At 43.0% G+C, this 13,769-nt stretch overlaps 1 protein-coding gene across 1 annotated transcript in view; it reads left to right on the forward strand.

Moving 5' to 3' along the window:
• Window positions 1-4,695: 4,695 nt before the first annotated feature.
• Window positions 4,696-13,769, forward strand: part of PLOD2 (procollagen-lysine,2-oxoglutarate 5-dioxygenase 2) — a 55,927-nt gene continuing 46,853 nt past the window's right edge. The window contains exon 1 of the mRNA XM_057421887.1: window positions 4,696-4,917. Within this exon, the coding sequence (XP_057277870.1) occupies window positions 4,806-4,917 (112 nt within the window). The 5' untranslated portion in view covers window positions 4,696-4,805. The remainder of the gene's footprint in view (window positions 4,918-13,769) is intronic.

Here is a 13,769-nt window from a genome sequence, read left to right on the forward strand (position 1 = left end):
CTCCACAGACCAATGTTGTTATTTTTCTTTTGTTTTTATTTCTGTATAATGAAGAATTTCAGTATGATCTTTAAGGTCCCTTCCAACCCTTACTATTCTATGATTATAAGATTAGGGAAGTAAGCTTGTGCGCCCAACACTGCTCCATTTTAGCATCTGTGGAAAAAGTATTTTAGTGGGGCTCCAGATGCAAGGTGAGATGAGTTCAAGGACAGACACAGCACAGCAGGAGCATGGACCGTGTGGGTTTTTTTTCAATACAGTGAAATGAAGAGTAGTTAGAGGATGAGAAAAAGCTCTCTTATAAGAAGCTTCTCTAGTTTATAGAAGGCAGCTTGCTATGACAGGACTTACCTGCCTCTGGCTGCAGTGACAGGCTGGCGATGTAATGAACTACATCTGCTTCCATTCCATGTGGCACTAGCTATATGCATTTTGAAATAGAAAATTATTTGTGGTTTGGGGAAGATGGACATTGCCAACCCCATGATGAATCCTGACAGGCAATTAGGAAAGAGATGGGGAAAAGGAGATAGGGATGGGCAGATACAGACAGGGGGTTACTGAGACTGTAAAAGAACTGTTCAGACGTCTGAGGAAAAGGCACCAAGGGAATGGGGATTACTAACAATTCAGGAAGCTGTTATCTTCTGCAAAGGTCCTGTAGAATTTTGCCCAAATATCTGCTAGCTGAATTCCAGGTATTATTGCTGATCTGTAGAAAATGCACTGAGTCTGAAAAAAAAATTAAAAATTAATCTGGCACTTGACTGTGGGGTTGTTGTGGTTTAACCCCAGCTGACAACCAGAGTATCACACAGCTTCTCACTCATTCTCCTCTACTTTGGGATGAGGGAGAGAATCAGTAGAGTAAAAGCTGAGAAAACTTATGGGTTGAGATAAAGATAGTTTAATAGATAAAGCAGAAGCTGTGCACACAAAGCAGGAAATTTGCAGAAAAACAAGGAATTCATTCACCACTTCCTGTCAGAAAGCAGGTGCTCAACCATCTCAGGGACAGCAGGACTCCATCGCACATAACAGTTACTGAGAAGACAAATGTCATCACTCCCAACACGTGTGTGTGTTTGTGTCCCCTTTCTTCCCCCAGCTGTATATGCTGAATGTGATGTCATAAGGTATGGGATATCCCTTCAGTCAGTTGCGGTCTGCTGTCCTGGCTGTGTCCCCTCCCACCTTCTTGTGCACCCCCAGCTTACTCACTGATGGAGTGGTATGTGAAACAGAAGAGGCCTTGGCTCTGTGTTAAGTACTGCTCAGCAACAGTTAAAGCGTCCCTTTATTCTCTACACTGATTTCAACATAAATCCAAAACATAGCCCCATACCAGATACTACGAAGAAAATTATCCCAGCCAAAACCAGCACAGAGGTTAGAAATTACTTTTCACAGCGACTTTCTGAAGTGATGACTGCTACCAGTTGCTCCCTTCCTGGTTTTGCTCACTATTGCTGGATTTTCAGCACAAGAAAACCCCTTGGGCTCCAGTGTTCAACTAACAGTAATGAACTCGATTCCCTCCTCCATGCCTATTTAACCAAAGTGATTTATCTTTCATGAAGAAATTGCCTTGTTGCAAAGGAAAAGGAAAAAGGGTTAATAATGTCAAAAGTCAAAGGAGCGAACAGTGATAATAGCAAGAACATGAGACTTTTTTGGGATATTTGTAGGAATTTTTTCTGGAGGAGACCTCTGTAGCATATGAGCATACTTGCATATTACATTACACACTGTGTTATTCTTTAAAATTATTTTGATTTGAGGGTATCTTCCTACTGAGCACTTCAGAGATTTAAGTGTTCAGTACTCTAGAACAGTTTTTAAGTACTGAAGCAGCCTGCAACAGCATTAGGAGTGCTGAAGACTCTGCTAACCACCAGTTGCCAGTTCAGGCCTTGAAGCTGGTATTTCTGGACAAAAGTAGCTTTTCTAACCCAAGTGCCTGTGGAGGCAGGGCAAGACAGAGCCCTTGGGCACTGCACAGCTGGCGTTGCTCTGCTCTGAAGTTTCACAAGCATTTTCCCTTCCATCAGCCAATGTTTGACTAAAGCCTCTGGGGATAGGAGATGTTTTGGCCACATCTGTCACTTTGAAAGCAGTGTTTTGAGTAACTTTCAGCTCTGCTTTCTCTCTGGGAGCAAAGGCTGTATTTTCTAAGAAGAGCTGAAAATGACATTAGCCTTCAAGAGATCAAGAAAAACTATAAAACGTAAAAATTTATAGTCAAAAGTCTGGGCTTGCACTTACAGGTACGAGCTGCATTTGGATCACAGTTCTCTCAACCCATTTTGCTCATGCATTAGAAATCTGTCTTTGCCAGCTATTTCCTTTTCTTTCATTATTGCGTATTTACAGCCCTCCTTCACTAATGCTTTTCATTCGTCCTTGCTCCTTACATGTACTTTGTGATTAATAAAATGTCTTTTAGGGTTTCTCTCAGATGCTCCCTCTTCTGTATGCTTGTTGGTTTCCACCTAATAGGGCTGTTTCGGGACCTCTGTATTAGTGTCTGGTGAAACTAGCTGCTTATGACAGAGTTGAGGTGTTGGGCTGTGATTTCTCAGGGCCCTGTGCATGTGCGTGATACTCAGCTGATTTATTCTAAATTTGCAGGGCTGAAGCTTCATCTGCTTCCTGTCCTGTCCATGGGAGCCATGACATCATCACCATGGCATTCTGCAATGGTGCCAAACAGTCCTGTCTTTTTCCCCTCAGACTTTATTGAAGAAATCTGTCATTTCTTTCATAGTTGATGGTAGTAAGTGTGCTCTGCATGTCTCTTGGGATTTAATTCCTCCTCATAAGTTTTTATTTTTTCAGCCTTGTAATTATACTTTCTTTACATCTTCAAGTGTTACTGTTAAGCTGTTCTGGATCTGAGGTGAGGTTTGTTCTGTTGCAGACCTCTTTTGAAATGCTTGTTTACCTGTTTGCTATCTGAAAACTACAGCTGTGATTTAGTAACTATTCTTTCCACCTTTGTTTTTCATAGTCCCATTTCTTAAACTTGTTAAAAAAAATAATATATATATATGTAGTAGAAGAAGTACTTGCAGTATTGTCCAGTCACGGCATTGCTTGCTTTCAGCTAATGCAGTCTACATACCTATGTAAGTTGATCTGCAGCAGTAGTGCTGGTTCTTGGAAGAGTGAGCAGAGGCCATTCATGGATGTGTGCATAAATGTGGTCATCTTGTCTATGATCACTTTTGGTGTAGGGACCACACTGCGCATCCACAGTGCTTGTGGACGACTTGCCTGTCAAACACTCCTTATTTGGCAGATTTCCACAAAAGAAACAGTTCGTTGGCTTAATCTCAACACACAAAGCTGTTACACTTTTATCATTAAAGAAACGCCCAATGAATCACCAAATTACTGAAGACAAGCCCTAAGATACTGATGATGAAGGAAGTGTACTGGCCCACCTCCACTCTTTCTTATTGCAATACAAGGTAGATTCAAAATAAAAAAATACCATAAACAATAGCTTAGATGCTTGGAAGTCATATAAAATTATAAAAGCAGATGGCAGGTTATTGGAATCTGTGTGGATTTACACCTTGGAAATATTATTTGAGGACCAAGGGCATAATCCAAAACAAAAATTAGTGCTGAAAGCAGGATTCATGTATTTGAGATCCACCTATATAATCGTCAAATAGACACCTCATTTTTTATCCTAAATGCCTCTATGGGCCTAACAGATGTGCTTTTTTGGAGTCACAGAGGAAAGAATAAAGGGGAAAAGGCGGCAAAATTTGACCTTGGCTACTGCAACCATAAGAGCTCCATGCTTTTGTTTAGAACCCAGTAGAAATCAGAGCCTGCATTATGTGCCCACATGCTTTTACGGCTAATTGAGAAAGCTCATTCTTTCTGGACCAAGCAGCACACACAGCAGGGATGAAGGTAAAGCAAACCAAAGAAAAGGACTGAGTCCTCAGTCAAAGGAGCTCCTACAAGCGAGAAGGACTGTGAAAGCAGCAGTTAGGAAACACTGAAAATGTAATTGTGCGATGCTGAAGCTGCAGTTGCTAACTATAGGAGAAACAGAAAAGACCCTCCAATTCTTGCAGTTACTCATGACCTGCTTTCTCTGCCCATACGCAAAAGGGTCAGATTGGTTTTGCTGGCCCATAGAATCATAGAATGAACTAATGGCTTCAGCTGCCCAATCTCCCGAACATTTTTCAGGAATATGCTTATCAGGACATAATGGTGGGCAGCGGAACCACTGACAAAACGCTTGCAGCGGGAGGCAAGTATTCCCCACGTATCCAGCACGTCGGGAGTGTTTCCAGCAGCGGGTCGGAAAGGCCACCTCGGCCCCTCTCCCCGACAGGTACCGAAAGTTGGCGGTTCCGCGCCGGGCCAAGCCAGACCCGACCGACTCCGCTTCATCCCTGCGGAGGCGCGGGACCTCGGGCAGCCCTGCGAATTTACGGCGGCGGCCCGGGCGACGGAGGCCGGGGCGGGGCTTGGCCGCTGGTCCCTCCCCCGGCGGCTGCAGCGGGAGCTGCAGCGTGTACCGGGAGCGGCGCCACAAGGGGCTCCTGTTACGCCGGCGGGTGCCCTCGCTGCCCGGGTCCTCCCACCGCCGTATAAAGCCTTGGCCGGGAGACAGCGCCCTTCGCTCCTGCCCGCTGCGGAGGAGGAGCGGCGCCGCAGGCACCGGGTTTTCCCCCTCGTTTTCCATCCCCCGCCTCCTTTCCCCCCACCCCTCCTCTCGGGGGGTGGTGGCGCGGGGAGCGGCGGCAGGCAGGCGGGTGCGGAGGGGGAAGATGGCGTGGAGCGGCGCCCGGTCGCCGAGCCTCCTCCTGCCGCTGCTGCTGCTGGCCCTGGCGCTGCTGGCGGCGGCGGAGAGGCACCCCGGGCAGGGCCCCGGCTCCGCAGGTGAGGTGCGATGTAGGGGTCGGGGGTGCGGTGGTGAAGTGCTGCGGCGCGGTCCCGCGCGGACCGGCCGCTTGTGAGAGGCGTGTTCGGGCGCAGCGAGGGTGGCGGCGGCGGGGATGCGCTGCTGGCCGGGCGGTACCGGCGGTTTTGTGTCTCCCGGGTCGATAACGTCTGCCAGGAAGGGAAAGACCTCCCGTCTCGGGTGCGGTGGCTGGGAGCCGCCGGTTTCCCAGTTAGTTATTTTTAACCCCGATTGCTTCCTTCACCCCGCACTTAAAAATGCTACGCGGGAGCGGGGCCGGCGGTGCGGAAAGAGGCTGCGACGCCGGCGGGAGCAGGGCTCCCCGGCTGCTGTCGGGGGGAACCGCTTGGCTGAAGGTAATTTAACTGACGAGGTGGGTCGTAGATGCATAATCCCCCCTGGGGAAGAAAATAATTAAAATAATGGGAAGTAAATGTCCATGACTTTTTTCCTTCTTCCCCGTCCTGCACCTCCTCCCTCCTCCTCTTCTTCCCTTTCCGTGAGACAAGGTGTTGATGAACATGTTTTTCCAAGGCTGGGGAAAGCATACCGTCAGTCGCTTCTTTGAACTGTAGCAAACGCTGATGAAGTTTCCTACGTCGTGCAAAAGTCAGCTGGAGGCTTCCGTGCTCCTTCCTGTCCCGTAGGGGCTTGTTGGCTTGTTGTGTTTTGTAGTCACTTTAAGGATTCAAAAGACAGAGGGAAATTTTATCTTCATCATGTAAATAAAAGAATGTATACAGGAAATTCCCTCAGAGAGGTGTCCAAGAACATGTATGCCCAGCTATATACCAGAACATATTTCTTGCTCTAATGCTGTTTTAGAATCTGTATTTCGTACAAAGGTATTTCATCCCTCTAGATCATTACCACATGAAATCCAAAATAGTTTAATTTCTTGGCATACTACTCAAGTAAACTACTCAAGAGTGTAATCAAGTTATTTTTAATACCGAGATTAATTTTCTTCTGATGTGCAAGAGGAACCTCCTTTTTTTTTTTTTTTATTTTGAACAAAGCTTGGTTGATAATTAGTGAAAAATAAATAAATAAATAAAAAGGTGCTGATGGAGACCAGATTCCACTCAATGAATTTCTTATTCCCAGTTTTCTGAATGTTTTGCTGCTTTTGGTCATTTAGAGGATTTCTCTGAAGATTGCGGTATGTGCTGTAGTTGGTGGTCTGTTAGGGGAGTGTGAGCATTACTGATCAGTGTTCACTGTCCCTTGGTGGTGCAGCCTAGGGGGACAGTTTTGGGTAAATAGTTGAGCTTCTGTCTTCAGGGCAGTGGTATTGCAAGTCAGGCTCCTTTGGAAATCAGTTACTGCAATCACAGTTGAGATTTCTTAAACATATCTATTAAAATAATGCATCTTTTTCAACCTCATACTTGAGATGCAGGATCTCAAGTTGATACAAATAATAGCTAGCATGGTAAGGATTTTTCTTTAGTCCTGCATCTTGCTGGTGTTCAAAGGTGTGAAAAGTATAGCGTGTAGTCCAGACAGCACTGCATGATTCAGCAAACCCAAAATAAACTGCTACATCTGTATAAATAATAAATATGCTACACAAATTACGGTGCTAGGAAGCACTGGTACATTTATATATAGATGTTCACGCAGGAAGATCTTAGATCTTCTTAATTTAAACATGAGAAGCCTGAATTGTTGAAGGCCCTGAGCTGAAACCACTCCTTGAGTAGTTTCGTGACCCCAGACACTGCCTGCTGTGTTACTTGTTTTTATTCCAGTTTTAACCCTTAAATGTTTTCTCTGAGTCTGTGCTGTGTTACTTGAAGAAGGGCAGAATTTAATTTGCTTCCAGTTCTAGAAATCTGTGTTTTAATTTCTAGTCTTATAATACTTTGTCCAACTTGGTGTAAAGCAGCTGGCAAAGACATAATTTACATATCAGGTTTTAAAGCAGTCCCTTAATGTTACTGCTTGCTTCAGAAATAAGTTGCAACAAGAGTATCTGAAACCAACTGCCAGGCTGCATCTATGTTTCTGAATAAGGTTTTGCTGCTTAACATAGAAAGGCTTAGAAAAGTTAGAGCAAGAGAATAGGCTGTTGCACAGCAGTGGTTACTTGAACAGTGAGCAGCCAGAGGGGCCCTGTGGCAAACTATTTGCTGAAATCCCTCCTGTGCACCTTTCCTGCAGGTTTGTGTTTCAAGCGGTCACAGAGAAGAGCGTCACTGAGCTTTGAAACACTGACTGCTGTATGGTGAAGACACAAAAGCTTCTCTGTTAAAAGAACAGTGTTAAAATCTTTCTGTTGCACCGTGCTTGCTGCATGCATGTTGCTTATCATGTAATGTAGTCCAGGACATACAAGAGAGCAAGGGGAAAAGACGTTTGTTACTGTGCTAGAAGCAGACACTGCTCTTGGCAACAGATGCAAATGATGTTCCCACCTAAAATGTCTTATTAGTCAGCTGTTGGCATGGGAAATGGCTTCACTGCCTTTAAGTCTGTTCCCCAGAGCGGCTGTGGGGACTGGGCCAGGTGGATCGTGGCCGCACTGAGGCGCTGGGGCCGCCGGTTGTAACGGTGGCAAACGGGCAGGTTTTGAGGTGAGCCCTGTGGATCATTTCTGTCTCTGTGGTTTCAAAATGTGAGGGTGGGGAGGTTGGGCTGGGAGGAGGTTTGTCATGAAGCATGGCCCGACAGCATGGGTGGCTGTCCAGAGCCAGCGTGGCAGGCAGTGGGAGCAGCAGGCTTTCCTCCACCCTGGTATCTGTCAGATGCTGGTCACAAGTGCTTTAGGAAGTAATTGCTGAGCTGCCTAGTTGTGCAAGGACCTGGAGGTGTAGCACATACAGCCACTTCTGTTGACTTCTTTGGACTCAGCCAAAATCGTTGCTGTGAGTGACAGTGATTGATAGGCCTTTCCTTTTGAGGCACCTATGTGCAGACAAGGGAATTTGGTCATTCAACCATCTCGACATACTTATTAGAAGTACTAAAAGGCTTGGCCTGCTTGGTGGAGAAGAGGCTATAAGTACCACACTGTATGCCTGCTTCCGTCTCTCTGCCCAATTTTCATGCTGCTTCTCTGATGCAACTTTTGTCCCATCTTGTCACTGCGGTATCTAAAGCTGCTACATAAACCTGTGTTGTTGAAAAGCCTCCTCTAGAACACTTCAGAGTTTTGTGCCCGTTATGTGAGGACTGTATGAACTAGCTGCCACCTGCCCTTACAGGTGAAGAGTAAAGGCAGAGTGATGTACCCAGTACCTAACACACCTTTAAAATAAATGGTGTCCATCTTTGAAATAAGCGGTGAATAACAAACAAAACAGTGTGGTGGGCTATGTGTGTGTTTGGAAATTTGTTAAAAGTAATCAAGTGTGGGTTGGAGGTGCAAAACAGCAAAGTCATTCTTCCATAGTTTTTCCTTTGAAAATGAACATCCCTGAAGACAACTAGAGTTGGCAGTCTGAGTTCTCCATAGCATCTGGTTTAGAGGCTGCACAATGCCAATCTCTGTTGAAAATATTTTTTTGTTTGTTTTTTGATTTTTTTTTTTTTTTTTTGGCCAGGCTTTTCTTTCTTTCTTTCCTTAGGTGGACAGAATAATTAGGCTGTTGAGGTAGACCACAGTGGTGAATGTGACATTGCTTCTGAGATAATGCGGTGGGGTTGGATAAGATTACTGCAACTTTGACTCTACGGCGTATTTCTAATTAAAACCAAGAAAAGGTAAACCAGTTGTGACCTTTATCATCAGCATTTGATGCTGTAAATTGCAGTGTAAAGGTACAGTGGAATGACCACCATGGATATATGAAGCAGGGAGGTTTTGTGTGAAACACATTCCTGATCTAAACCAACAGATTATTTCTCAAAGTTTTCTTAATATTGGTGCCGTGTTCTGGAAAGTAATGATTTATGTGCAGGTTCTTGGCTTTTTCCCTCACTGTTGCTTACTTAAGCAAAAGTGACTTAGTCTCTTCATGGACAAGGGTTTTGTTTGTTGAATTAACACTATTACATTGTGTAATCAAAACCAGTATCTTTCCATTTGTGTAGAGCTGCTAGTCCAAAATACAAATTACTTGACACACTGCTCAAGTGAATTCCCTTGTCATGAAGAGTAAGTACGGTAGTAATAAAGGCTTTTTTTTTTCTATTTATGATGTCAGTTTCTCTTAGTTTTTGAGGGACCACTTGCAAGGCCAGAGAAGTTTGAAAGTGAAGAGTATTTTTGTTCCCTCTTAATTTATACATAGAGGGTGTTTCTTTCCAGCACAAAACACAACTTGACCAAACAGATGAGTAGCAGGAATGTATGTCTGTGGGAATGTTGTAGCTCTAGAGAATAAATGGCAGTTAATCATCAACGAGTACGTGTTTGCAAGCACAGCCCGATTCCACAAGTAGCTTTAGGTGGTTTAATGGAACTGCTTCTGAGTATTTCCTCAAGGTGGATTCATTCCACTTTTTTTTTTTTTTTTTTAAATCGGGAGCTAGAGTTTAATTTACATTTTGCAGAAGGAAAAACAAACAAATGAAAAACAAAGAAATGAGAGGTCCTCTAAGGAAACAGTAAATCTTTCATTTGATGATCAGTGTAACCTGTCTTCGTGTTCTCAGTGTGCGTGCATGCCTGTGTGCCTTTTTAATATAATATTTTAATGGTAGTGGTACCAACTCAGCACTGAGACTGCAGAAGCTTAGGTGCCTACTAGTTATTGAAATATTAAAGTTATTGACAAATTACACAGTTGCCATATTTGATTATTTCATTCTGCTTCAGCTTTAACCAAAATTAAAGATACTGTGGATTACTATACAATTTCTTTTAAAATGCATGACTATTTTTGTAATGGAGTACTAATTACAGACCAATTTCCTTAATAGCTTAAGGTTAAGCAGTACAACTCTTCCTTGGCTTAAAACATTCCATTTGAATGTATAGGTCAGTTCTGAAGAAACCCTCTTTATTTTAGTTGTTGACTCACCAGCTTTTATGGTCTGCCTGTTGAAGATATTCCAGGGTTTCTTCTTAGACAAGTGGCAAATCTATCAATCCACTGTGGATTTCTTTAGAAAATAGACACAGGGGAAAAAAAAGGGCAAGGGTGTGGGTATTTCTTTGTGATGATAGTACTGATTTTTGCAATGCAACTGCAGGCATGTTTGTTAAAGCTGACATAGGCAGTATTTGTAATTAAGGCAAACTGTAAAGGGAAAAATCAGAAAAATGTGAAACAAAAATAGGTTTGGCATTTAAATGCCATTCCTCTGACAGCTGATTATGTAACTGTGGGTCTAATTGTTAATGTACTGAATGAGTCCATTAGGGGTTCTTGATGAAATCATCTGTGCAGAAAATAATCGGTATCTGATAGAATTGGATTTTTTTTTTCTATTAGTTTTGTAGTTCACGTGAAACTAATACAGCAATGTGTTGCCTTAGGCTATTCTGTAAGCAGTTTACCAATTCTGTTTTACATCACTGTAAAACAATTGTACACGTTAGATCAGCACCAGCCCATAAACTTAAGCAACTGAAGTTGCTGGGTCAAGTGTTTGATGTTAAAAGCATCTTTAAATATGCATCCATATCAGGGTGTCTTGTATCACAAGTAGGACAGAAGGTTTTTGGTGCTATTGCATGATTTGAAGGACTGAATAGTTCAAGTAGGGGCACTACACGTATCTCAAGTGTGGAGTTTAAGTCGCTTGGTCAGTCAGAAGAGGGATCTTTGAAAAGGATGTTTTCTTCCTTTTCCAGGGTTGCGTGGTCTGCGTTTCTGTTTAGAGAATTTTACTTGACTAGTATCTGGACATAGGGCCAGATGTGAAGCTGCAGGGCAGCTTTTTCAAATGAACTGACTAATCAGGGTGGTAGCATGTGCTGACAGCAGGAACCATGGTGCAGGCATGGACAGTTGCACATCATCAGGATGGTTCCAGTTCCCAGTTTCGGCTCCACTTTGTCTCTTTTTTAAAGCAAAGACTAGTCTAAATGTTGTTAGGCACTGGTGTTATTAGACATTATTATTATTAGGTGTTGTGTTATTAGACACTAGACTAACTAATCTGTTATTGCAGATGTTACCTGCTGAAGTTCACTGATGGATTGATTAGCTGTCAGAAAATGGACTTTAACAATGCCTAGTGCTGTGTGTGACCACTTTGCTTTAAACAGCTGGAGTTGCTAAACAGCAGCTTAAGAACAGCATGCTGTTCTCTAGATATAAATTTGAGAGAGGGCAAGGCTGCAAAAACGTAAAAGCTGAGTAAACTTTCTCACTTAGACAGCTGATGTTAATTGTGTCCTGCTCTCAGCTGCACAGCCCTGATGACAGTTTATAGCAGGGCCATCCAGTCTGTGCATTCAAGCAAGACCCAGCCTGTGCCATGACTCCATCCATTCCCACTCTCAAGAAGATTTTTGTGGTTTGATTGCTATCTGTATACTAATAAACAGCTGTAACCTGATCTGTTCCCTGCTTGTCAGGAAGTTAGGCAGCTCTTGTTGGAGGAGTTGCTTCATGAATGGCAGCTGACTTTATTTTTTTTCTTATGTGGGAACTAAGGAAAATGTCTTATCTTTGCTTTACTACAGAATAACTGATTCAGTAAACAGAGTCTGACTGCTGCTGCTTGTATCTGGTTTTGTTCAGCTATCAAAATGGGGAAATTTTGCATTAGAATAGATGTGGGCCTGAGCACTGCTCAGTGCTTCACCCAGGACTGACACGGGTGATTGATGAGTGCACATACCAGTCTTAATGAGCTCTTGTTGACTGTATATTCAGTAGTATTAAAAGAAAAGAGTAAATTGAGAGCTGAGACAGAATCAGCTTTCAAATGTTTTCTGAAATCAGTTGTGTATTAATGTTGGCAATAACATCTTTGGAAGCATGTGAATGTATATACAGAAATATAGTTACAGAGATACAGTATGTGGGAGGCTGTTTATTTTTTTAGAAATGGCTTTATTCAACAGTTGATCATTTCCATGTAAACATTTTAGATACTGTATCTGTGTGATATCAGAAATAATGTGATAAAAGGCAGAAAGCAGCAGCTCAACAGGCTTGCCATTTCAGTCAGTACGCATGGAAGAAGTTAATGCCTGTTTTCATCCCTGTGGGCTGTGAATTAAAGCATGAGACATTTTTTTTCATGTGAGAAAACTTTGGTGTTTTCCTAACAAACTTTAGATTCTGAAATGCACTGTTTCTACAGCACAGTTCACCTCTTCATAAATGGATTTAGATTGCAGATGGCATTTGACAATAATGGTGTGATAAGTCTTGAGTGATAAGTGTCTTTGAAAGTCTCAGAAAACTTTAGTTTGGATTCAGTTAGTAGAAAGGGGTGGGAAGCTGGGGAAGAGGAGGGAATGGTTAGCATCCTGTCCAGTGGCTGTGTGTCAGCAAGTGCTAATATAGCATAAATTTCTATATTTTGAGAAAATTCAGAGCAGCTCTTGCTTAATATAATCATGCATTTCTGCTAACCCAGTTTCTTTGTTCCCCTAAAACACATGGGAAGAGGGAGAACCCTGTGACAGGCGACACTTAACTCCAGCTGGGGAAGTTGCAACAATACCAGTTACTCAAAAGTAACTGAAACTGCAGCCGTCCAGCCAATTCCTTATTTACCCGAGTGGTCCATCTGTCAAAGCCATGTTAAGACACGCGGATGTTCTGAAGAGCAGTGTCAAAAGCTTTACACAGGTGCAGGTAGATGATGTCAGTTGCTTTTCCCTTATTCACCAGTGCTGCCATGCTGTCATAGGAAGCCATCAAATTTATCAGGCATGATTTGCCCTTTGTGAAGCCATTTTGTTGTCACAGTCACCTCTTTATTTTCCATGTGCTTTAGCATAGTTTCCAGGAGGATCTCCTCCATGTTCTTGCTGGGCACCGAGGTGCGACTGAATGGCCTGTAGTTCTCTGGTTCTACCTTTTTTCCCTCTTAAAAATGGGGATCATATTTCCCTGTTTCCAGTCAGTGAAAACTTCACTGGCCTGCCACAGCTTCTCAAATATGATGGACAGTGGCTTAGCCAGTTCATCCTCCAGTGTCCCTCAGGACCTGCAGATGTATCTCACCAGATCCCATGGACTTGTGAACCTTCTGGTTGCTTAGGTGGTTTCAAATCTGATCTTGTCTTACAGTGGGCAGTTCTTCATGTCCTGGGTAACCAAGTCTCCCATGTTTTTCTGGAGCAGGCCCATATTTCCCCTTGTCTTGCTTTTATCCCTGATTTGCCTACAGAAGCTTTTCTTGTCCCCCTTAACATCCCTGGCCAGATTTAATTCTGTCAGGAGTTTAGCTTTCGTGAAGTTCTTATTAGGACTTTGAAATCAGCCTGCCTCTCTGAGAAGCAGTTAGATGTGGCATGAGTGGAGGTGTGCAGCAAAGTGTTTGTGCAGAACAGGTGTTGACTGTATAATATAAAAATCAGATTAAAAAAAACCCAGAACTTCCAAATATGAAGTCGTACTGTGTATGCTCCAGTCATCTTTCCCCCTCCTGCAGTGTAAAGCATGTTTCTTTCCTGAGAAAAGAAGATGACCATGTTTGCTATTTCAGCGCATTGTCATGTTTCTAAAGAATCCTGGGGGGAAATAAACAACGGTTGGATAGTTCTGTGTTTTCCCTCTCTATGCCAAAAGTTTTATTTGACCACAAATTCTTCTGTTGGCTTACTACTTTCTTTGACCATATGGATATCATAGAAACTGACAGTGGGTAGATATATATGTTTGAGGTTTGTCTTTTTCAGGTTATGTTCTTAAGATCATTTTTGTATTCTGGATTGCATTAATGAAGTATATGTATGTATAACTTACAGTCA

This window comes from Pezoporus wallicus, unplaced genomic scaffold, assembly GCF_028554395.1.
Source record: "Pezoporus wallicus isolate ANWC-B61680 ecotype Strahan unplaced genomic scaffold, APGP_CSIRO_Pwel_v1 scaffold_7402, whole genome shotgun sequence".
Taxonomy (NCBI): Eukaryota; Metazoa; Chordata; class Aves; order Psittaciformes; family Psittacidae; genus Pezoporus; species Pezoporus wallicus.